This window comes from Cyrtonyx montezumae, unplaced genomic scaffold, assembly GCF_038088225.1.
Source record: "Cyrtonyx montezumae isolate F1298 unplaced genomic scaffold, pur_monq_1.0 scaffold_1, whole genome shotgun sequence".
NCBI lineage: Eukaryota > Metazoa > Chordata > Aves > Galliformes > Odontophoridae > Cyrtonyx > Cyrtonyx montezumae.
Window position 1 is genome coordinate 24,782,937 of NW_027071825.1, and position 25,791 is coordinate 24,808,727.

At 46.2% G+C, this 25,791-nt stretch overlaps 1 protein-coding gene across 5 annotated transcripts in view; it reads right to left on the minus strand.

The window, feature by feature from the left end:
- The window catches only part of RASAL2 (RAS protein activator like 2), a 140,947-nt gene that overhangs the window by 102,818 nt on the left and 12,338 nt on the right, over positions 1-25,791 (minus strand). The window contains exon 1 of one of the 5 annotated variants that reach the window (XM_065744832.1): positions 8,945-9,113. The exons of the other annotated variants lie outside the window; for them this stretch is intronic. Coding sequence (XP_065600904.1) covers positions 8,945-8,993 — 49 coding nt within the window. The 5' untranslated portion in view covers positions 8,994-9,113. Of the gene's footprint in view, positions 1-8,944; positions 9,114-25,791 lie in introns of those variants that run through there. 5 annotated transcript variants of the gene reach the window in all.

Here is a 25,791-nt window from a genome sequence, read left to right on the forward strand (position 1 = left end):
CACATGGCAGCCCTGACGTTCAGCCTTCTTTCTACCTGTCAGACTGAGCACAAGCAGTGCCCCAAACCGGCTCACACAAGCATTAAAAGTTAAGCAGCAGAATTCCTTGAGCTATAGGAGAAGTGGTGTAACACCCATCTCACAACCCTTCTAGATGATATATTAATAACAGCAAAACAAAGTGCAAAACTGTCAGCTTGTGCTTGCTCACTTTGTCACTAAAAACAAGCTATTACCTCTTGTGTCTACTGTGACCACGTGGTGTTACTGGTAAGCTACGCTCCATCCTTACCGAGTGGATGAGCATCCTTGCCTACAATCAAGTCCGACTCTGAAACTGTATCCTGAAGTTTCAAACCGTCTACTCAGAAAGCAAATATTTGCTGTAAATAAAACACAAAGCTTGGCTGGTTTCTATAACTCCATGAGCAGCCACTGAAGGCAGACTGAGCTAACAAGCACGTGTATCCCAAGTACAAATGCCATGCAGGCAGCTGCAGATCTCCAGTTAGTAATGTATTACAGCCCATGCTTCATAAAAAGATTTACACATACGGAACACTCGTATAGCAGTCAGACATAAAACCAGGATGTAATCAAATCTCCACTGTTTTATGTTTAAATCTCCCAGGACTTAAATCTGCAAAACTGAACGTGAATAATTGCAGCTATTTTCTAATAAAGACCACGCGCTGCAGGAGCGGAGTACGCGAGCTTTCAATAGCTCCACATAATATTTTCAGAGGTATTTCTACTTCAAATAAGCAATCCAGCTCAGCAGAGATAAACACACACACATCGGTGACCTCGTTCCAACAATGCCCCGATTGTTGCGATAAATCTCATTGCCAAATCTAAAGATAGGCTTTGAAGACAAGAAACACCCCCCCTGCCCCCCAAAACCAACTACAGCGGCGTTTCAGAATGTGACAGCCTCCCCCTGTTTATCATGTACCTCATTACACGAATGCCTGTGCAGCTGGGGGAGGCCCTGTGATGCAGGGAAGGGGGGGTTGGGGGTTCTCTGGCTGCCAGACACAGCACAAGCTGCACATGCGATGCTCCGAGTGAGCTTGGGGCAATTTCAAATCTTGCATCACGCCTCGGGTATGCACGTATTCTGCTTCCCACAGGCAGCCCGAGTCCCTGACACGAGGCAGATAGGCACCACAGCACTGAGTCACAGCCTTGGAGACAGCCATCTTTTTATTTATTTTTATTATTTTTAAACGAAGGCATGGGAAAAAAAATAATAATAAAAATCCCATTCAAAAACTCTACCGAGTTTCAGGCTTCGGGTGTCCAAGCAGGAAATGAGGGGGAACGAGGGGGGAAAAGGAGAAAGTTCTTTGAGTCAGGGTTATATTTTTAGAACGTTACTAGCTGTGTTTTGTCATCACGATGCAGAAATTAATGCTGCATTAATTCACACAGGCTTATCTTTTTCCAGTTACTTTAAGCCCATGCTGCAGCTGGGCAGAATGAGGCTAGAGAGGTATCTTTGCCTGCTATTCCCACTCTATTATAGTCCATAAAGGTTACACAGCACATCTATTCTTATTGCTTCAGAACAAGTTAAAACTAACTCACGTTATTATGATTCTTATGTTTCACTACACAGCTGTCAGTGCTCACATTACTGTCAAGCCATTCCTTCTCCACTCCTCGTGCAGTGCAAGCCAAAACCATTCGTGACTTCCACTGCTAGACGCAGGTTGCCACACGTGGATCAATTATACTACGACTTACAGTAAAGAAATCATTTGGGGAAAAACAATCAAAAGAAAACCCACAACGAAACCTTACAGTGCTCAACTTATTTATAAAGATCTTCAAAAAGCAGCCTGGAAACATCCTGCCCGGGTGGGTGATGAGCACAGACATGGCAGGGAGCAGCATGGGAAGAGGCGGGGAGAACAAGGGCTTTTTTGTTGTCAAGTCCTGTTTTCTCCTTTCCAAAAGGACAAGAAGAGCCAGGAAATCCTCCCAGTTTGGTATTCCCACCACTGGCATGTCAGATTAAATGCAAGGCCTTTGCTTCCTGTCCCCTCCTCGCTTTGTAGCAGGATAATGCCAACATCAGATCTCACAGGAATGCCACAAATAGAGATAAAGCTGTACATCAGCTTGGTACAAGTTTGGCTATACTGCCCGGACAGCACACAACTTCCTATTCCAGTTCAATACATCCTTTTTATTTTTAAAGCAGAGGAACATCCAGCTTGGACCTCAGGGTCAGTGACACACCTCTTCCCAGGGCCCTACAGCCACCACCACAGCTTAAGGCATGGGGTGAGCACCATCCTGACCTTGGGAGGGTCATAAAATGCAACCTAGCTGGACACAAGTGACTCCTGGTGACTCCCGAGCCCAACCCATCCCTACCATGCCCACTGACCACATCTCCACAATTCTATAACACCACCAGGGACAGTGATGCCACCACTCCCCAGGCAGCCTGTGCCACTGGGTCCTGCTGGTGGCACTGGGCTGAGACACAGCTCCTGGCTCAGGGGGAAGTTGCATGGTTTTCCCACCATGCAATTGGCACAAATTCCACCAGCGCTGGCCAAAAATCACTTTTCTGCATAAACACATGTAGAGACCAAAGCAAAAGCAAGTTCCTGTCATCTAAAAAACCATCAGGCTTACCAAGTCCTTTTATTTTCTCAGCAGACTAAAAAAAGTAATAATAATAATGAAAAAGCCTGACAGAAGAAAACTGGGGATTACTATAGAATAAACTATGGGACAGAGGAGGAAAAAACTATATATCAGTGATAAATCAGAGCTTATCTTCTTAAAATATAAACCCCCAAGGAACATAATTTCCTGCAATTAAAAATAAGGATAATCCTCAACAAATCACCTTTAGAGTTTAATAAGTCTTGGGCTATTTTTTTTTTGTTGCTGTTTTGTTTTTTACTCTTTTTAATACACGTATTAGTGTTTTAACCAAAACTGTCAAATCTTTTTCTCAGCTTCTCCCTCACAACTAATGGGCATGAGAACTTGAACAGGGCATGTTCAGGTCCAGTTTGCTACCAGCATCAGTGTTTGCTTTCTCAACAAAGAGCTTTAGAAGGCTTACTTATTTCACTAGTAAGATGACTCAGGGCCTAGCTTGTTACATTCACAACTTCATGAACGTCTGCAAACAGGGATGTATTCACCCACCAGACACAACAAGGTAACCAGGAGAAGTCAGGAGCCTCATCAATGTTTGGGACCCCGGTTCTAACAGACTTGCTCCATCCCACAACCCAAAAATTAGAGACTGTATCACACATCCGTGATAAATTCTTGATGCCAAAGATGTAATGTGATGGCAAGCACAGCAGTGACAGCAGAGCAGCAAGGTCCAAAGCTGCAGCAAGCAAGGGCTTGCTCAAATGCAACAGCTGTAAGCAGAGAAATAAAAGAAACTGTTTACCTCCAGAAGGTCTCAGGTAGGCAGGGATCTCTAGCAAGATACCCTAAATTCCACTGCCAACCCTTAAATGAGGTCTGGGAAGGGGTGGATCCTGACTCCACCCCTTCTGGTCACTCAGGTGCATTGCATACACCTGAGCTCCCCCACATTGGCTCTGCCTTCCCACCAGGTGCTCTGTCTCTGCTTCAGGCCATGGCAGCATTTCCACTACAGAAGTGCTTCAAAACAGCCAATTATGCTCTACATATCTACAATCCTTCAGTAAATGCACCATTGACTCAATGCTTAGGAAAGGTTTTATTTTTTAAATTTAAAATAACCCTTCTACACTTGTGTGAATAACTTTAAATCTAACAAGCTCTCGTTTGAGTTTCTTTGTCTTTCCTTTCTGGGACACTATTTCCTGTGCACAGAATATCTGAGCTCTTTTTTTCTGTGTTTTCTTACTTTGTTCCATGCACAGGAGGATGCTCACCAACCAGCCAAGAAGAGCACGTTCCCAAAGACAGGTAACAGGGTTCACTATGTACTCGTAAGATTTCCCACACCTTCCCCCCAAAAAAACCCAAATCAGTTTGTAAGCTTTTGTACGTCTGAACAAAGCATAACTCATCAATTCACGTTCCCTGCCAAATCATTGAGATTCAGAGCTGAGCACGTATGTCCAATTTAGTGTGTTTTGGTGGTCTGGGTGGAAATTAGGGTGGTGATCTGCTGGCAGTGCTGCCCAGAGCTGTGGGTACCCCAATCCTGGAGGTGCAACAGGCCAAGGGATGGGGTGGGAGGCTTTGGGCTCCCTTCCAACCCAACCATTCTGTGATTCTATGAAATTTAGATACAAAGAGTTTCCCATTTACCCTCTATCCCTCTGCCTCTGTTATTTCCCTCTGTTATTTCTCCCCCCTTCCCATGTAAGAGCTATCAAACACAATCGACACATGGATCAAACCAAAGGGCCTTTTCTGTTGCCTTCGCCGCATTTCTCACAGCTGAACAGCTCATATCCATTCCATTCCAACCCAGAGGGAATTGGAGAGATTCTGTATTGCTGAAACTAACGGGAGCATTCAACCATATGCATCTTTGATTTCAGCCCATTTTTAAAGGTCCTCCTTAAGATCACGGCTGCAGAATATCAAATGAACTATAATTCAATAGACAGCACGAAGCAGAAGAAATACAACCAACCTAGTCTAACACCGATTCACACTTCCTCTTTTTCACTCCTTTTAAAGCTAGCAATGAAAGCAATATAAAAGGAGAGCATCAGCTCCTTTGCCATTAAGACCTCTTACATTTTGCACTGCGTCGTTAAGGGAATTTCTGAATGAACCAGAAGGTGGCAACTTCAGGGTAATTCTGGCAAGGAAAAAACACCCTGCTCTCACATCCTTTTTCTATTATTAAATGTGATACAATAGGATTCCCACTAAAATAACTGAAGCCAATTGCCACGAACTGTACAACTGGGAAAATTAAGCAGAATGAAAACCAACGAGGCAACACAGAAGAGATTAGGGGCATGCAACACAATCCCTCACAAAAGAAAATGAGGGAATAAACTTGTATTTAAAGCTCAGAACTGCAGAGCCATGAAACGTGGCACACGATAGGGAGGAAGGGGAAGAGCAGAGGAGGAAGAAGCAGAGGTACATATTATCTCTGCTCCTAGCTGCAGGGGTCCAAGCACAGTTAAAAAGCAGTAAGGACATTCAGCCGCAGCTTTGCCACTGTCACCATTACCCGGCTGTGCCAAATGGACCATTTCTGTAGAGCTCATGAAATCTGACAGCTAGAAAGCTGCAATTTCACACGAGTGGTTATTTCTGAGCCCTTGCTCTGGAAAAAGTGAAATTTAGCTCGGGGAAGAGCCTTGCCACTGCCCGCAATTGTCCCAGAAATCAATTGGCAATGTCAAAAGATTCAGACCGGCGCTTTTATGCTCTAAAGACGAGAGGCACAAGCAGGAAATTAATCACTGACGTATGTTTGTATTTTTGACTTGCCTAATTATAACTTTCCGCCCCAAAGCAACTTTCAGTATTAACTCAAAGTTTAAATTTCCTCTTCCTTCTATACCTCAGCTACCACCTCATTTGCTCTCTCCCTCTCAGGCCCTACACTAAGATTGGAAATCTCATTTTCAAAACGAATTCCCTCCCTTGCTGTTATCTGATAACAACCCTCAGGATTGCAAATTTAATCAGGGTAACAGCCAAAAACCTGGACACAGGAACCTGAACGCTCGCAGCCTGTACACCACTGGCAATAGTTGGCATTTATTTACACAGAGGTAGCAGTGGGGAAGGGAAAAGAGCCACACAACACGCTTGGTGTCAGAAATATCCTTCCAACTGTAGGAGTAGAGCACGGGAAGATTCAGAAAGCTGAACAAAGAGACACCTGCTTTGTCACAGCCTCGTGGTTATCTGTAGAGAGGAGCAGATCCAGAGACACAAAGAACAGGAGCTGTGCTTGTCACAGAAGGTATCTTCACGAACAAGTGATATCAGAAATTAAAAAGATTTCCTACGACCACTTTCCTTTCCAGAGGCTGAGTAAGTTTTTTATATTTTCAATACAATTAAATGCTTTTTGGAAAAAAGTAGATAGCTTAAGTACAAATTTAAACATTCCATTTAAGATTCTGCATGCTTAACAGTGCCTGGTTTCCTCTCCCTACCGCAACCCTCTGTGCACAGAGGAAACAACACACAGCACTCTGCGCTAGGCTGATGTAAGAAAAATGAGCACACGACATCGTGCCACATTTATATTGCTTCTAAAAATGGGATTCCAAGGAAGAATACAGTGTTAATAAATTTAAGCCAGACTTGGAATCCTCCTGGCACCTGTGCTGCAGGATTTCCATTACACAGGATGCTTCTGGTGGTAAAAATGCTCAGCAGCACACTCAACTGAACGGCAGCAGAAATGTCACTGCACTCAGGTGATGAAATGAAGGCTGAAGCTCACCTGGCCACAGGGTTGCAATACAGCAACTTTGTGCAGATTGCCTTTAAAATCTGTACTGTTCCACGTACGGCCTCTTACCGTACAGGCCCCTGATTTATTATCTGCGGCATTCTCAGATAAAAGACGTTCCTTGTACCTGAACATTCCTCTGAACTAGCTGAGATTTCTGTCCGACTGTCATTATCCACCTGCCACAGAAAGTCACAGTGTGATGGTGCAGCCATTAAGGCTGCTGCTTTTCGCTATTTGAGAGCTTTGATGTGACAACTTTAACTCCCCCTGAACACCTTCCTGCATCCCGTGTCACCTCACACAGCTTTTGTAGTGATGCAGCTCAACTCACAGGTGTCACTGCACGCATTAATTAAAAAGAAATACAGCCCATAGTTAGAAAACAAAGGCTACTGCTTAGCTAAGGGCTTCTCTGCAAGCCTTTGTTACTTGGCTGTTGTTGAACACTTGGTGTTTTCCATACCATTTGTCATTTTATATTTCACAATGCAAACAGCAATGTCAAAGAGCCAATTTCAGTTTGCTTAGATGCCTCCTTGGCTCAGGCTGTTTTTGCTTCACCTCAAATCCAATCCGTCACGTGTGTTTTCTCCCGCAGTGGTAGACTAGCAGACAGCCAAATTAAACAGCGTTTTAAAAGTAACGGGGATCTCAGGAGAGGAGAGAGAAATACAACATCATTTGCTACGCTGGCAAAAGGCCATTTGTCTTCTTTGACCTTCCCTTCGTATAACCTCTCTCTTTTAAATAAAGATCCAAACCTTACGACGTTCGGTTCCACCACCGCTACAAGGAGAGCTCACGACTTCCTTCCCACAACCAACCTTAAACACCTAACCAGAGCCTGTGGCTATCCTGTAGCCCCAAATGCAGGAACCACGCTGGCCCCAAGCACACACCTTCACGTGGGGTGCCTGGAGGCACGTGCCCTATCCAAATGTCTTTCCCACAAGTACATCCCCCCCAGAAACAGTCTCCAAGCAGCTGCACTTCGTATCATTCCCTGCACCCTAACATCCTGAGCCTATTTCCAAAACCTATTTAACACACATCCCCACAGTGTAAATAATGAGATTTAAGTCTGAAAAGCCTCTCCAGGGACTCTGAAATGATGCAGAAAGTTACCCAGCCGATGTTTATTACACATTTCCCCATTGGCTATACTTGTGTCATCAAAGAATTGCTCTTTTAAACATCGATGGGCTACAACTGCTTGGAGAAATCCATGCAAGGTAAATGTTTGCTCTATTCGTTTAATAGCTGCTGGACTTCTCTACAGAAGAAGCTCTCTCAATTAATTCTCAGAAGCATTTTTGTCAAGTGAGATTTCAATTGCAATCACTGCAGTCTCCTCCTCTCTGAAACAAGGGAAGAAATCTATATTTATTTCAATTCTGCTGCTTTTCACGAAGGTTGGTTGATCCACTCCAAGACCCAGGTTATCTGTCATGAGATCAGAGAGATCTCTGTTTTAGTTCTCCATTTTTGGTCTAATGTCTGTCAAAACACAATCAAAGGAGGTTACTCAGCTTCAGTTGACAACTTTGCTTCTCCTAGAGGCAGAGAATTCATGGTTTTCTAAGACAAGCAGACTTGGGCTACAAGCTGCTTAGGTCTGTGTCTGCATCCTCCTCTCCATAAGCACCAAACAAACTGCAACTTGATGAGAGAATAACAGCAGTGAGGAATTCACACACAAGCCCAGTTTTCCAAGAATAACCATTCACTGGGGCTCATACACAGAAAACTGGCACCTGCACACAGCCGAGCTCACCTGGCTCAGCTTGAGACCTCCTACCATCACCATGGGGCATTCTCCCTGCCCCCCACCAGGAGAACAACCCCCCCAGGGTATCCTGGTTTCCCATTCACTGCACAGATTTCTACCCTATTACACATGGATTCCCTTGGATACACAGGGCAGTTCTGATGCTTGCTTTGCACCGTGTGTAGAAAGGACACCTACACCAGACAAGACACACATCCAACAAGAAATTCCCAAGGCAGCCTCTTAAAAACACTCACCAGCTCCACATATAATCAAGCTCCACAATTATTCTAATTTGCACAATTAAGAGTTGAACAAACACTGTAAATGTAAATGAAAAACCCCAGGCACAGGCTGCTGCTGCTACTGGAATATTTTAATATCCCAAATATGCAGCGATTTCTGTAACAGTGCAAAAACCAGTTAGCAACAAATGAAAACCCTGAAATAAAAAGCCATCCCACGTCCACGGACGGCTGCTGTCGCGAAGCCAAAAGCCAAGGCAGATATCCTGGGCAGGCTGAGGAATGGGCTTAGCAGTGAGTCTGCCCAGTGGCCAGCATGCTCCTCTCATCGCTTCATTCTCCACGGACAAAGTTCTTGATGTTTTCAAGCACACTGGAAATGGGAGATGAATCTAACAACAAAACCCAAAAAGCTCTCTGCCTGCTTCTGCATTTCTTCTTGTAGGCATCTACAGGAACGCTTTCTGCTCAGTTATCTTTTCCATCAAGCAAGAGGTTTCTCCTACTCACCGCTCCATGGCTTTGTCTGCACTAGCATCTTCCTCACCAGGCTCGCCATACCGGAATGTTTACCCGTTGTTGTCTAAACCTGCTCCAAACCAAACTGGGTGGAAGAGCTTAAAAAAGCCGCCAGCATCCAGCCCCTGCGTCAGCCCACACCGGTCCTGCTGTTGCTTCTGTGGAGGTTGCACAGGCTCTGGATGGAGGAGGCTGCAAATTCCCTGCACACACACACACACACGTGTGTGCACACGCACAGGAAGCTTGGAACTGAATCAGTGCTAAACGTACCGACTTCCTTCTTCATGCTCCAGTATCTCTGGTGTAAACAAGCAGTGCATGTTAGCCAAGCAAAGCTGAAAAGTCCGGCAGGGAAAGACAAAAGCAGGGAGTGGCCTCAGCTAGGAGTAACTATTTTAAATACACAAACATCTTCCCGTCAGATTAAACCTTACTTTGACATTAGGCAAATTCGGAAGCCATTGTCATGATAGAATAACTCAAGTAGATACTGCTTCCTCCTCTGGAGAGCCTCCTCGTTTTCAGCACAAAGCACCTCGTAAGCTGAGCGCCAGGACGAGAGGCTTTGCATCACTCCAGAAGGCAAAGAAGGAAAGGCAGATGCCAAAACAAGCATCCAGGAAAGCACCACTGGCTCCCATGGGTGCACAGGGCAGGGATACTGAGCCTGGGTCCACATCAGAGCCAGTGGTTGCAATTCCAGTTCTGATCCCAAACCAGCCATCGGCAGCCACCAGCAGCGATGGCAGATGGCAGCAGGAACACACAGGGATGAGGCAGAAGGCAGTGCCATCCTTTGTGATGTTTAAAAGCAGTCTGCTTGTGCTTGAGAGAAGTCCCTCTCACCCACACAGCTCCAGGCTCCTTCAGCCTTCAATTGGCTTGCAACACCCATTTGCAGGGTTCAACCTGCAACAGCTCCCAGCTCTGGGCACGCACCACTACCCCGCATCCCATAGCCCCCACTGCTCCTGCCAAGAGGAGCAAAAGCACTGCAGCAGCTCTCCAGCGAGCATCTCTGTGGGTAACACAAATGAAATAATGCCCAACAGCGGTCTGATTTCTCAGACAAAAAGACACAATAGCCAGCAAGGGGCTGAGCAAAGAGAAAGCCAATGGCTTGGCAGTTCTTTGCTCCAAAATGATAAAAAGATCCTTTCTGAAAGGGCTGCCACCTCATGCCTTTTCAGAGAGCTGTGTGCTATTTTTATTTCCCTATCCAAGATCGCTGTAATAGAAAGCTTTCTTCTGCCTAAGCTGGAACACTGAATACGTGCAACTATTCAACAGGTGTCCTTGTTACCGTCCCACAGACCAGCTCTTCCCATCCCGTCTTCCACAGCAAACTGAATTCTCAAATCGTGCCATGCACATCAAGTAAAATTAAATTGCTGCTATCCCAGAAGGCACAGAATGCAGGACTGAAGGAGCAGGGTCAGAAAAGACAGGCTGTCCCCTGCACGTCATTTACGTGGGCCCTGTGGTCAACCTCCACCTCTAACGTTTGGATTCAAAACCAATTCACAATCTCAAGCAATGAAAAGGGAGCCCGCATTTGGGCTTGGAGCTCCCACTGCACCAATGTGGATCCATACCATGCGAGAGAGCAGTGCCTGGTTGCACAGCCCTATGTGCACCCCAGGACCTTGCAGGACCACCTCGATCATTTGGGCAGGCCTAGAGGAGGTCCAGCAGCTCACCTTGAGTCCAGCAATAACACCACGCAGGGAAAGCAGCACCTGAGTATCAAGAAATTCATGCAACAGCCTGTCCTCGTTTGGAAAAGAGATCTGTACAGAAGAAAATGAATGGTTCGTGGAGTCCAGCACAACTCGCTGCCCTAACACGAGTGTTTTATGTGTACACAGACAAAAAGACATCCAGAATTTCCTAGTTCAGATGTAATGATAACGCTGGGACAGCACTACACACAAATCATTCCTTCAGACATGCCAGCCGAAGGAGGCTTCACATTAACGCCCTCACCCCTGCCAAGTGCTGAAACAATTACCACATGAATATTAACAGGGATTCCTCGGCAGGGTGATGCCATTATCAGGGGAAATCTCAGGAGACACCACAAGACTCTGCGCAGCCTGGCAGCATCCTACAGAGCTATCACATTGGGTACCCAGGCAGCCTGCACTCAGCCTGGCTCTGAAGGTGCAGTAACCATAACAAGCCCCAGGATGAGACAGCCTGGCAGCCAGGGAAGAAAAGAGCACTGCTTCCAGCAGCTGTGCTCTGAGAACTCAAATTCCTTCTTGTCTTCGTATAGGGAAAAATATGATAGCTGCCCTGCTGCTTTCTGACACGTCATAAAGAAAAAAGAAATGGTCCTGGATGGGGTGTTTAGCTGAGGTCACATAAGAAGAACCATCTGGCAGCTTGACCCCAGGAAGAAGTTTCTGGGATCAACTAACACCATAACGTCAGCAGAGATGGGAATGGGGAGAACTAAGAGCACTACCCCCTTGCTAAGTTTAGGATCTCATAGCTACTGAACCAAGAAACCACGAGGGCGTTGTGATTTCACCTCACATTTGAACTGAGGATCCACAAACATCTCCAATGCTACAGGCTTCACCAAAAAGGAAGGGCATCCTCTCCCCAGCCCTGAACGCTCCTCCTTCCATGTGCTCTTTAAAAAAGGCTGACACCCAGCACGCTGACCCGATGTTTTCCATGCGTTTGCCCTCTGATAAGCACACAAATGCTTTCTGCTGGGCGTTTTCCCTGTTAACCTTCCTGAACAGAAACAGAATTAAACAGAACCTAACGCAGTAGGTAATGATACTAAATATAAGCAGTGAGTCAAGTCGCTTTGTTCCTTGGGTGCTCAGCTGAACGAGTCGCTTTACAAGTTCGCAGCCACCGTCCCTGTGCAGATCCCAGAAGTGCTGATGGCTTCTCATTTTTGAGGCAAAATGCACTCTTGAAATCAGAATGTCTGCAGAACTCTGTGAGAGAGACACAGCTCAGGAAATTCTTTGCAAAAGCCACGACCGAAAACCTCACCATTGGTGGCCATGTGATTTGACACTGGCACGACACTGCTGCCGGTGTCAGTAAGGAACAAGCAGGCTGTAGCATGAATAACCCAAAAGAATAATATCCACAGGAAATAACTGAGCTGGATGTTATATTTTGTAAGGCTTATCAGGATGGTATACAGACAACCAGTAAATAAAGAAAGGCTCACCTGGTGCAGATGGTCAAAGCTTGCCCAAAACTCCACAGGGAAGGGATCTCCAACAAGAGACCCTTCCCCAGTGGTGGTCAGCCCTTAAATGGGGTCTGGGAGAGGTGCAGCCAGACTGCACCCCTTCTGCTCACACAGTGCATCACCTTCACCTGTGCTCCTGCAGCTGCCTCAGTGCTCACCTCAGGTGATCCATCAGTGGTTCAGGCCGTGATTCAACAGCTCCCATACGCAGGTACAGAAAGCACATAGGGCATCCAGGAGATGTCTGTGTTCAAAGGCTAGCTTTAAAACAAACTAACAAAATAAGATGAAAGGCTTACTGGATTATTCAAAAAATATATTCACTTTCACATGTTCTTTTCTAAAGTTTACCTCTATAGATATGCACCAATTCCCCACTTCCTACACGTGTCCAGACCAGAAAAAAACTAATCCAACTGAACAGCCCCTTTAGTGCTGGGTGTCTCTATGCAATAACCAGAAACTGAGACAACCAAGGAAAGGAATACTGCATCTGTGTGGCAGATTGCAATGAATTTATTTCCAGAAAATCATTTGGGAGCAGCATTATATTGATTTCCATGCCCAAATGCCAACAGCAGCTCCGCATCTCTGGTACGCTTTAACTGAACCTGAAACATGAGAAAGTTATCAGCAACTGCAGGCACTACTCATGCTGCTGCATTTGATATGATAACGCTTTATGAGACATCTGTAGGTAGTAAGGGCCTGGCACTACTGGCCAGAGCTGTGGGTGCCCCATCCCTTGAGGTTCCCCAGCTCATAGATGGCCCCTGAGCATCCTGAGCTGGGGAGGCAGCCAGCCCATGGCAAGGGGGGGGTCCTGGGGGACTTTGGGGTCTCTTCCGACCCATCCACACTGTGATTTGGTAGGAAGAGGGGGACCACGTACAGCTCCAGAGATGTGCTGATAAGACAGCAAGTTGTATTCATGAATCAAAGAGGTCAAGACCAAATGTCACTGTTAACTTGGACAGGACAAGGAAAGTACTGCAGTAAAGTTGCCAAAAAAAAAAAACCAAAACAACCCAGTACAAACAAACAACAAACAGAGGCCAGGAAGCAGAGGCCAGATCCTCTGCTAGAGGAAAGCAGAAATCAAGTACAGTAAGTGAAGAGGAGGGGACAACACGCCTGTCCTTAGGGAAGGGATCTTCAGAGCCAACCCAGCAGCTAGGAGTTGTCACTTATGGATAAGCAAATAATACCCTCTAAACCACAAGCTTCACCGTGCTGAAGACGAGAAACACTCCGCACAATGTATGCAATGAACGCATCTTGGCTGGTGTTAACCCAGTATCTTGAAGAGGACCAAATACAAAGGCTGTAGAGAAGGGTAAGGTTTTCTATTCCACCAGAAGGAAGAACTTGTAGATTCCTTCCCACCCTCCTCTCTGTCCTGGGCGACAGTTTCCTACGCAAACACGCAAGCAAAGGCAATGCTCAAGATTGCTTTGGCGTCGTAATGTGAGATGCATGAGTTAAAAAACAAAATAAGGACAAGAAGCTAAATTCAGAAGATGGGAAATCTGAACCAGGAGGAAACGTCTTTGAAAAATGCACAAATTATGTCATTGCCAGTAAAGGGGAAAGCCTTTGTGGCTGACAGACGGCCCCGAGTGCCAGCCTGGCAGAGCTCAGCTGCAAGGAGTTCTCAGCAGCCTAATTGCCTCCGTTAGCAGCAGAGTGAATAACCCAGAATCCAGGCAAACAGGAAATTTATTGGAGATGGAATGAGAAACAGCCCCTGGTTCATTGCGCAGGCCGAGGTGCTTTTCAGCAAGATGAACAATAAAGAGATTACAGCTCCTGAAACAAACCACACTTTTAAAAGCAAGGGGGGAAAGAAGGGAAGAGGGGAGCCAGGGAGAGGGAGGAGGGAGAAATGAAAACAGGGTATGATTTCTACAACACGTTCAAAAACGTGGAGAGAGTGGCAGAAATGTGCACTCAGATCTTGTCTTTATACTCCCCTGGTCCTCATGCAGGATTCTGCAGTCGTGAGCCCGGTGCAAACAGATGTATATAAGCCAGAAAAGGGACCTGATATCTCTCCTTTCCAAAACAGTTTTAGGCTCTCCTTGCTCTAAACTCCTTACAAGGCCACACGCTCCTGCAGTTGGCAGACAGCTGCCACAAAACCCATACTTAATCCCTAAACTTGAGCACATTTGCAATGAAAACAGAAGAGTTCAGAACCACATCAGTATCTTGTAATTTGCTCTCCGAAATAAGCCCTGAAACCAAAGGTAACCCGTGTGCAAAAGGATTTATTTTTCCTGGGGAAACCTCAAACGAGCATTTCAGTCCCATGTCATCATGCACATCAAAACTACTGGTTTTGAGAAATCAGGGATTTTTCAATTGGCCATGTGAAAGTTTGAAAGCATAGCTTTGGGAAGTAATTGTTTGTCCTTTAGTGAATCAGAAAAGCAGTTGGTTTCAAATGTTTTCACAGCTCTTCCTAATCTGCTTTGCCTTACGCAAGCAGATGCACACCTCTGCCACATTGAAGTCTTTTGGAGTCGATGGGAAAAGATGCAAGATACTGTAGCCCAAAGTAAATCCCACTTTCCCTTCAGGTTCCTGCTCTCTTACTAAATGGAAGTCAGGGAAATTCTCCCTTTTCTGTGCTCTGGTCACTACCCAGCAAGAAGAAACCAATGCCACCCACCTTCTTCTCTTCGCTGCCCTTCAGAAGTACACCTGGAAGCAAGAAGTTTGTCAAAGCAAGAAGCAGGGGCAGCACAGCTCAAAGAGCTGCTCCTTCTCCAGGAGGAATGAGGAATAACTTCAGGCATGAGCACCCATTTACCTGCTGGGAAGGAGAGCTGATGGCTGCTTGCTGCTTTCTTGTGACTGCAATTCAGCAGTGGCTGCAAAACTTTGGGGTGCAGCCCTACAGCATGCTCAAGCTGCCAAGGTTTTCATAGAGGGGCTAAGAATCCTAGAGGGATTCTATGGAATGGTTAAGGTTGAAAAAGACCACTTAGATCATCTAGTTGAACCTCTGACTCAACACAATTATGCTCACTACGTGATGAATACAACCAGAACACAGCCAAAAGTTCTCTTACTGAGAGAGAAGCCTTCCCCATAAGGGCAGAACCATTCTGGGATACCATTTTCACTAAAGGTAAAAGGCACTTTGAGGCCCAAAGCACAATTTCAAATGCTAATTCACCAGCACTGCATCAATAACCTGCTAAAAATTAGTTGTGCAAAATGCTTTTGTATAAAATGACTGCATTGAGAGTGGTGGGGCAAGGTGAGAGCAAAACACCAATCCCCTCGAGCATTGATTTCCCTGAATACAGTACAAATCTGTTGTCACCCACTCTGCTTCCAAGGGTTGTCATCATGGCAGAGACAAGAGAAAGCATTGCCTTCTACAGACAGCTGCTGGAAACCTTTCTTGTTTCCTCAGCAGACTGAAAAAGAGCTCAGGTAGAGGACAAATGAGAGAACATCACCACTAAAAGAGTATTTATTTTTATAGGAAATGAGCAAGATGGCACGGGGCAGCTGTAAGGAAAGGAAGCCCACAGACAAAAGGGACAGGATGAGATATACCATGAGCCACGCATGAAGGAAATGAGAGAGGAGGAAGAATAAAGCCAGAGTGGCTGCTTCGGGGGAGGGGGAAGAGGTGAAACATAGGATTTGCAATAAATGAAGTGCATGGAACTGTTTCATTCCTATGGAAACCCTAAGGGACATGATGGTACAGGTATTTTTCACCTCAGTTAACAAGCATGCGCCCTCAGGCTAGTAGGTGTCAGGCACATTTTTCCGGAGTCTTTGAGGAAATATTTATAGTGGAATTAAAAATAAAAGGGAACGTTAAGTTAATGTGGCATGCAATCTGAATCCTCACATATAAATAGTGGCGACTGGAGACAATGCAAAGTCGCAGGATTAGTGAGGCCTCTGCAATGCAGTTAGCAACAGCTGAGGGGTAAAGTTGGAACAACACCAACCAGCCAAATTAAGTTTGCTTGCACAGTTGGTGCTAATAAAAATACGAAGCCTTCCTCTCCGTCTGCACACCTCCTCCTCCCGAATAGCAAGCTAGCAATGCTGAAGCAGCACTGAAATCCCAGAAAAACCTCATTTCCCACACTGTCCATCCTCCCTGCAGCCAGCTGAGTGGCCAGGATGAGTGCGAGCTCCCTGCACAGCCCCGTACTGAGCTCTGCAGCAGATTCCACCCAGGATGCTCCAGGAGCAAACGCATTCTTCCCATGCTGTCGACAGCAGCACAGGTGGGACACGTTGGCTAAATGTGCCATTTCAAGCCACAATGGGAGCAGAAAATACTTTCCCAACTTCTCACAGATAAATGGAACTTGCTAGAATGTATTATAGCGTGTGCTGTACCTTCTGCACTTTGCACCTCGGAGCAGGCGTGCAGCAGCAACGTGTGCTGGGCTTCAGGGACGGCTCTGGCAGCTCTGTAATTACAGCACTGAGCCAATGTGATGACAGTCAGCCCAAATGCAGCACCACCCCCAGGAGCCACGGCTCCATCAGCGGTGTTCTCAATGGAAACGTGGCTGGGGAGGGATCTGCAACTGCACAGGGGAAGAGTGGAGCAGTGAGAAAAGCAGCAGTGAGACATCACCTCCTTATGGAGTAATGAATGACGCTGTTAAAAATGAAAATCACACTGCAAACTTCACACAGGCCACGTTTAGAAGTTAGCAGCTAGGTCTCGTTTGCCTTGCTACAGCAGATTAACATTAGACATTCTCAGCTGGCATTGAAACCAACGGATTTCCTTGCTGTTCGTAAAGTAAAAATCACAGTGCTGAGATTCACGGTGGTTTTACTGCAGTGGAAATGATTCTGATTCCATAAGGCATTTTCTGGCATGGCAGGGAGGTGCTGAGTTCACAGAGGCATACCAAGAGCCCCCAGCAAAGTGATGCCACAACCTGAAAGCCATCCTTCAAAGACACGCGTGTTCTCGGCTGTTCTCCTGGGTAAACGACACTGTAAAGCAAATCTAGCTGCTCAGGTCAAGCTTATCCAAATTAGCCACATAAACTATTTGCATGCTTTCTACAACATCAGATTTATTCAGCTTTATGTTAAGTCCCACACTGTGATTCTGGAGAACTGAAGATACTTGGGAAAATACTTTTTCAAAGCAGATCACAATTTCTGCTCTTTATGAGTAGGTATCGTCAAATTCATGCATGGCTTTCATTCCTGCTTAAATCCCCTACAACTCAAGGCAGTGTTGCCTGCTTCCAGAGAATCACAGAATGGTTTGAGTTGGAAGGGACCTTTAAGGTCATATTGTCCCAACCCCCTGCTACAGGCAGGGACACCTCCCACCACACCCGGCTGCTCACAGCCCTGTCCAGCCTGGCCTTGAATGCCTCCAGGGAGGGGGCATCTTTGCACCTTGCATGCCTCTTTCACATATCTCTTTATCTCATATATAAAGAAAACTGCACACAGACAGTGTCTGGAGAGACACAGCACTGTACCAGCAGCACTCAGCCACGGGCAGTGGCTTACTGCAGCCCCTTTGTTACTGGGGCTGAAACAGAGAGGGAGTTTCTAAATTTCCATTTCACATTTCCGAAGGAGACTGAAAGATGAAACGTTGGTCCACAGCAATAGAAATGCATCAGCCCGAAAGGATCACTGACGAGATGTTAGCTCTCTCATTTTTATCATCAGGTTCACAGCGAAATAAGATACTTGAAAACAGAGTTAGGATGGAAGAGGCACACAAGAATACATTTGGAAGAACAGGTATGGGAGGAGTGACACCAGCCTACAGAATCATAGAATCACTAAGGCTGGAAAAGACCCCTGAGATCATCTAGTCCAACTCAACCCATGCCCGCCGTGCCCACTGACTGTGTCTCTTAGAGGGATGCCTCTCCTTCCCCACATCGAGGGATGCAGCCTGTAAATAAAACCAAAGGTTTAACAAAGCCAAGTGTTGCTATATGGCATGGGTGGCTTCGTGGGGAACGATTCAGACCTGCTGCAATGCTGAGCTCAGGCTCTCTTGCTTTCTATTTTCCCATTTTGCCACCGAATCCAGCCTGGTTTGGATGTACAAGACAGAGTCCTGCCTGGCATTCCTAACACCATAACTAAGATCCAGGCCAGACTGAAGCTGGGTGTGTAACGATGGAGAGGAGAAAAGCAAGGAGCAGCAGCTACCCAGGGAGTTTCTGCTCCAGTGCAATCCCTAATGAGATCTCAGTGCAAAGGAACACTTCAAAGCCACTCACTGAAATACCACAATTAAACTGGAGCAGATCGTTCGAAACGAGCTTCAAATGATAGAAATTGGCCCCAAAGGCTCCTTGTAGGATTACCTTATTTAGATAATCAACAAAATAATAAGATTGGAGGAAAAGCGACAGGAGCGGCGCAAATATCCTACATTAAAAAAAGCAACAACACAGTTTAGCCTTCAGAAGTCATCCTTCTGCCTGCCTGAAACAATAGGACTCTGTTCCTTTGTGCTCTGAGATGGTTTATTTCAGCCACCACACCCAGTTCTGGGAAGGGCACCACGATAGCCACTGATTTGTTTGCAAGATGGTGCAAGGTGAAGTCAAAGTTAATGATCCCATATCCTGTTCAACGTATTTAAAAAATTAAAAATCCCAGTAGTAAACATGGGAGCTGAAAAGCCAGTCACCTCGTGCCAGCAGCAGATTAAAGAGCAAAGCAACCTGTCCACGATGGAGCACAGCAGCATGGGGCAATGGCAAGGGGCAGCTGCAGTGATGGGTGCAGCACACAGGGCTATCAGCTGCAACCCCATCACGCTGGCAAACTCTGCAGCTGATGTGCGACTTGGGCTCAGCAGGGAGCAAGTTGTGCTCACATGTGCTCTACGTAGCTCTTGGATGGCTGCTGGTCCTAATACCCCCAAGCTTATTTCCATCGGCGACCTAGATATGATAGACAAATTACACTGATGCAAGGCCAGAGGAAATCCAAGCAAACCAGTTCATGCACTGGGGAGGGTTAATTTTCTTTCTGGTTGTACACCGTAAGGTACATAAGGTCCCTCACCCAGACCAAGGACCCAGAGAGGGCAAGCTGATAAGTTTTAAAGTCAGTTTTGTGCACGATCCTCACGCTGGCTGCTGGCTGGAACAATAAAAGGATCGCAGCCAAACGAGCATTACTTCCTCCAGACCGTCCTTTAAAAATTAAACTCCATAAAGATAACAGCAGCCCCGTTCAGAGCTAATTATAGCAGGGACGTTGGAGTGCCCAGAAGTGCTGAGAAGGAGGTGGTGGGAAAGGAAGGAAAGGGAGCTGAGGGCACAGAAAACAACAACAAGGAATGGCAAACGTGTCCTGTGGCTGTCCCCAGCCCTCAGGCAGTGGGTTGGCAGGATGGCACCGAGTCCCAGAACTGGGAGAGAGCCAAGTATGCACTGCAGCCCTACAAATCAACACAGATACAAGTCATGTGCAAGCAGAAAAGCTCCTCTCCCTGCTTTCTGTCCTGCTGAGAGCAGCAAGGTGAGCACAGCCCTACACTCAGCTTCCCAAAGCCTACAAGCACACCTAGGATCTTGCCTTATCGTTTTGTTTCTAGCCCTGCAATTAAACGTTTAACTGCAGCTGTGGCAGTGTACACATTAATGGCTTTTTCCTTCCACCCCTCTAAACCTCGGCTGGCAGGCAGGTGATCCAGCTAGGGCAGGCTGCTCGTTTAGCTGGGAGTGGCCAATCAATGAATGGAGCAATGTTCACCGCAGTCCTGGCCCCACTCTGCAGCTCCCTTCCCTTCAGCAGCACCCACACCATGGCCTAGGGAACCAACCCCTGCATCCACGTGGGATGGGAACACCCCAAAGCTCCTCTCAAGGCAGCTGCCTGCACTAGGTGCATACCCACGTGAAGCTAGGTCACCGTGCAGAGAAAAGCTGAATCACAGAATCATTAAGGCTGGAAAAGACCTCAATAACCACCAAGAAAAGATACTGGAAAGATGCATCATGCTGAGGCCACGGTGTCAGTTATGTAGCAGGATGATTTCTTTCTTAACGTTTCTAAAATCATGGCGGCAAACTGGAAAATAAGAGTTTCATCACCCATGAAATCAGCACAAGTATCAGGGGCTCTTAATCTCTCCCAAGCTGAAGTGAAGTTCAGCTCCCTGCTAGTGAGGTCAAAAGAGCAGCAGGTTTGCTGCATCAAAGATGCCTAATCAAATGGCACAGCACTCAAATGCACGCATGCACAGCAGCTCAGCCTGCTGCTGCCCAAGAGGAAAAAAAATGCTGGAGAAAAGGTGGGTAAAAGGAAGCTGGGATAAGCACCTGATCACAAAATAAAGCCCAGAACTGAAACACACATTAAAATAAAAAACTGATTGATCAGCACATCCTTCTGGGGCAGTGCTCACGCTCCTCAGAGCCCATGTAAGTCAACACGTTATTGTCCGTGCTCTGCCTCACACAGCAGGTGCAGCCAGGGGGAACCACAGCTTAGAGTCGAGATAAAGCTCAGTTTATCTTTGCAAACACTAATATTCATCAATTCCTCCTGCAGATAAAGCAATAAATGTTTGCTCCCCCAGATGGAGGGAGCATTATTTAAACTGCGGTAGTATTCTGGTAAATCCCGGACAGATGGACCAGGGTTCAGAAACAAGTGAAGTTGCTGTGTTTATGATAAGGGAATTAAAATAACAGAAAGCCTCTTGCTGGGAAATGTGGGATCTGGTGGATTTGCATTTGCTTCATAAAGAAGAACGCTCTGCACACACACTATTCAAGGTCACTGAGGCAGAACAGTGCTGAGGGTTTGCAGCCCACCTGTACCATGCAGCCAGGGCCTCTGAAGCTTCTCCATCTCTTTGGGCTGAAGCAGTGTCCAAGTGAAGGCAGGATTAAGGCACATTTAATTTGTTTTACACGTTACTGAAGATGGCCTTATTAGAAGCCAGCAAAGAAAGAGTCCAAGGCGTTAAGGTAAAAGTAGACCTGACGCCCTGTGACCAAGGAAGCCAAATTTATCCACTTCAGCAAATGTTGACTGAGCCATTACTCAGGCACAGCTTCAGATAAGGCACTGCAACCGCCTGCAGCCAGCACTGAGCTGCTGGGGTCCCTGTGCTCAGCTCTGCCACGATTACTGCAGGTTACACAGCAGGGGAAAAAGAAAAGGACAGAGAAAAGGGCGAGTTTACCCACACAGTTAGGGCAGCAGCACACAGGCTGTGTTAAGGAGACCTCACTGAACTGGTATTTTTCTAACGACTCTGTTTTCTGTGGGTTTTTTTCTCTTTTTTAAAGGATGCTATCTGATAGAAGGATCAGATTAACGAGGCTGTAGGGCGAAAAAAAACCAAAGACATAAAGAAACCAATCCTATGTGTATTAACTCAGGCAGCTGCCAAAACTTATTTGGAATGTTTAACTGGACAAGCAGACTGTGCTAACATTTAACCAGAGCAGCCAAGTTTATCGAACAGAATCTGTGCTACTCCAGGCGTGCCAGCTGATCCCATCCATCTTCTTTGTACTGCACTGCTGTTAAGTTTGCTCCCTGACATCTCCAAAAGCAGATACTGGTGATGGTGTGCTCACTAAACTTCTAACAAGGCGTGATATTTGCCCACCTGAGAAGAAGCCACATGCAAGCTAACGAAGTAATTCCTTCCCCCTGCTCCTATTTCTTGCTTCCCAGCTAAGCTGCAGCCTGCAGCCCCCACAGCACCAGCATTGCTGGAGGCTCACGCTTTGCAGGAGGAAGGACTCAGCACAAACTGTTTTTTTCATATCTGGATGCATTTGGAGCAGATGGGAATGGGGGATGAAATATTACAAGTAGCTTCTGTAAGGACAGAAAAAAAACCACGGAACGATGAGTGTGCATGGCTTAAAATAAGCAAAAAATGTTGCTTCCTGGAGGTCATTTTCAAATCCAAGCAGCTTTTGCCTTCATTGGCCACTGCTATTTCCCCACTTCCAACAGGAAACACGGCTCAAAAACACTGAGAGCATCAACAGCTTCGTATTTGAGATAGGAAAAAAAATAATGAAGTGCTATTCCAGAAAGTGACATTTTAAAGCACATTCCTCAGCTGCATGTGCTGGGCACCCACTGGGGACTGGGCTCTGCCACAGCAGCCCTCCCCTGCCCCAACCCCAGGGAGCAGAGCAAGCCCTGCAGCCACAGGATTTCCCCTGGAGGCAGAGCACAGCCCGCACCCAACAGTTGTCCAGAGACATTATCTGGTGTATTCCTTAGGTTGGAACATCAGGTGGTCACAGTATCCTCTTTTTCACTGCTCCATTATTCCAGGACACCTCTTGACACAAAACCTCCTTCAGATTGGCATAAAATTGCCCTCAGAGGTACTCTTAGGAAAGTTCTATATATTTATGCCTTCAGGAGTTACATATGACAAAATTGCTACTAAAATAAAACGGCAAAAGGACAGCAAGGACAGCAACTCAGGTGTAGGAAAACTTTTAAGAGCACAGGTAGGGGGCACAGGGAGGACTACATGATCTTAGAGGTCTTTTCCAACCTTAATGATTCTACAAAAGCAACCTTCTAAACCAGCCTTGCTCTGTCACACCTCCTGGCTCTTGCTGGCATGGCACACCAGCAGTAACAGAGCTCCTTGTGCAATTTCTGTGTTTCCTACCGCTCCGCCTTCCCCAAACGTTCTTTAAAACAACATAAGGCTGCTTAACACACAAGTGCAAGAAGCATTTCACCTCTGCAGCAAAGCTCATTTCTTCAGGCCTCATCAGGAGTTAAAAGCTCCTCTAGTGAAAATCCTATCTCCCATCTTTATTGCTTGTATCCATGTTGATGCTGAAACACTTTGAAGGAGTGCATCAGGTCCCAAGCTGAAGGGCTGCTGTTTTTCTCTTTGAGTTTCTCCCAAGTTTCTTAAAACTCAGAAACAATTTCTTCCTGAAGCTGTTCCTCTTCACAGCAGACTGAAATTCCAAGGGCTCCTTGTTTACTTCCTCATTTGCACACAATCCTCCACCCTCTGTCTTAAAACTGGCACAGTTCTGGGAATACATAATTTCTTAACAAGCTGCTGCTGAAAAGCTTGGAGAGAGCAGAATCACTCTTTAAACTTCAGAAGAAAAAGAGACACACAAAGGAACAGGAAAAAGTCAAAAACATCTAAGTTTCACTGCCTAGCTTCAGTACTAGTGGATATAACCACTGAGAAAACGTCATACATTTTACCCATGATTGCTGTTCCTACAAAGGATTTGATAAAACGTTGGGACAGTTATTCAATCCTTCTTTTGCAGTTGCCTTAGATGAGTATGTTTAGTTAGTGCACTTGCTGCACCTCAGCTTGAAAAACCAACCCCCCATCCCCAAACGTGCCCCAGCAGCAGGGCAACGGAAGGATGGGGAGGATGAGGGCTGGAAAGGACATGAGAAGCACCAGTGCTACAGCTCATGATTAAGCCATGTTTTGCTGGGAGGCTTTGATGTGACTTCCAGCTCTCGCTCAGCCTTCATGCAGACGGCTTTCCGGATCTCTCCTACTCACTGCCCATCAGCTCGGGACAGCACACAGCATTACAAAGGCACCAGATGACAAACATCCAAAGCTACTGATGGGAAGGGAAATCAGGAAGCAGAGGTGTTGAAAGAGACAGAGTAATCATGAGATTGTTGTGGAAACACAGACAGTAACTAAGGCCGTTTCTGGACACAAAGGACAGACTCCAGAGGCTGCACACTACAGCCGTGCCTGGACCACAGCAGAATTTTTGGTCATTTTTCTAGGAAATTGCTGACAAATGGTGAGAGTGCAGAAGAGCAACAAGAGAAGTGAGCTGCAGGACCAAATCCAAGCAGGGTAACAATCTGGAAATTCAGCAGCTGCTAGCAAGCTGCAGACAGTGCTGGGCTCTGCACAGCTCCCTAATCCCTACCAGACCTATGGTTTAAGTGTCCTGCTCCTGATTTCTGGACTTCCCAAGCCTTCAGTTACAACATCTGGGCTCTGCTTCTTATCACAGGCCAACATTAACCAGACCAAACAAACCCAGTACAGTGTAAGCCTTGTTTTCCAAGGAGCTGGATGTCACCCACCAGTTGTTTCCCAGACTCCTGAAACACTTAAACAGAGTAAGATGAGATTTCTTTGCATTTTCTACCAAAGAAAATTAGAAGTTAAAAGAAGAAGGGCTGAACGCGCCCCAGGTGTCTTCTGGAAACATCCTGAACACTGCCTTAAACACACCAAGAACAGCAGGGGCAGCATGGCCTGGGATGTTGCATTGAGCTGGAAATACCTATCAGCATCCCTGGAAACATCTGCATAGATGCTGGGGATAAGGGCTGCCATGACAGCCCGGGTAACTCACTGAAATATTCAGCTGCTGCTGACAGAAGGGAATGAAAGGATATTATTAAAATGGTTATTATGGTAATACATTGAAATAATTGGAAAAAAATCAGCTCCCACTACACAAGGCTCATAATGAGCTTATAGCCTAAACACTGATGCTTTGTCAGATTAGGCGTCTTCGCTTCCTTTGCATTTTTACAATGTGATGTAGCTACAAGCTTTTTTTCTTTTTCATCCTTTTTCTTTAAAAGGCATCTCCTTCAATTTTCTGTTAGTGGGGACACGGGGCTAAGGACCAGAAGCATCAGTCTTTCAAAGGCAACACGATTTAGAAATGAACAGAGGAGCAAATATCCAGTTATCTGTTAACGCTAGACAGTTTTTTCAAGCCAGTTAATGTCATTTTACAGCTCAGGGCTTGCTAACATTGGGTTACAGAGATAACAGGATTTACATGATCACGACAATTTTTAAAATACCCCATCACTATTACTAAATTTTACTTGTCCTGCAGACAAGTCAAAGCAATTTTCTACTTGTCAAAGACGATAAATCTGTGCCTGGTGACACTGACAGGTGAATTCATCAAATCCCCCTTGAAGTGCTTTGGTCGCTGCTCTCAGGCTGCAGTGTGCTCCCAAGTACAGAGCCCAAAAGGGGCATGAATGAGGGAGAGCTCCTGAGGCCCCAGCTCTCCAGCACAGGAGCCTAGTCCTGTGTGAGGAAGGAGGATAAGCAGCAAGAAATTACATTCAACCTGGCTGTACAAAACACAGGTCACGTGAGCATCTTCCTGAGCTGTCTGGGAACACATCCTCCCTCCTGCACATAACACCCAGCACACGAGAAGCAGGAGAAAGACAGCAGCACTTCTGACTGCCAGAGGCTGAGCACATCCCTGGCAGCACAGCACACAGCCAGGGTGAGGCAGAGCTCTTGGTGCTCGCCAAATGCCAGCAGGGTGAGAACGACAATCTGTGTTAGTGAACTTAGACATTTGGTATTAGTGTAATGCAGACACAATTGTAATAAAGTCATTTATTGGAGCTGTGAAGTGCAGCTGTTCTTCCTGTCTTGCCACCCACACTGTGCTGCAAGTATCGAGGCCCAGACTGAGGGGTGAGGCAGGGAAGCCAAGTGGGAAAACCGAATAAATCACTCTGAAAACAGCTGGATGGTAAAAATGGTCAGCCCTTAGGCTGGAGAACTACTCCACATCCTGCTGTTTTACGTTACCATTAACTTGAATGTAATTGCCATCTGAGT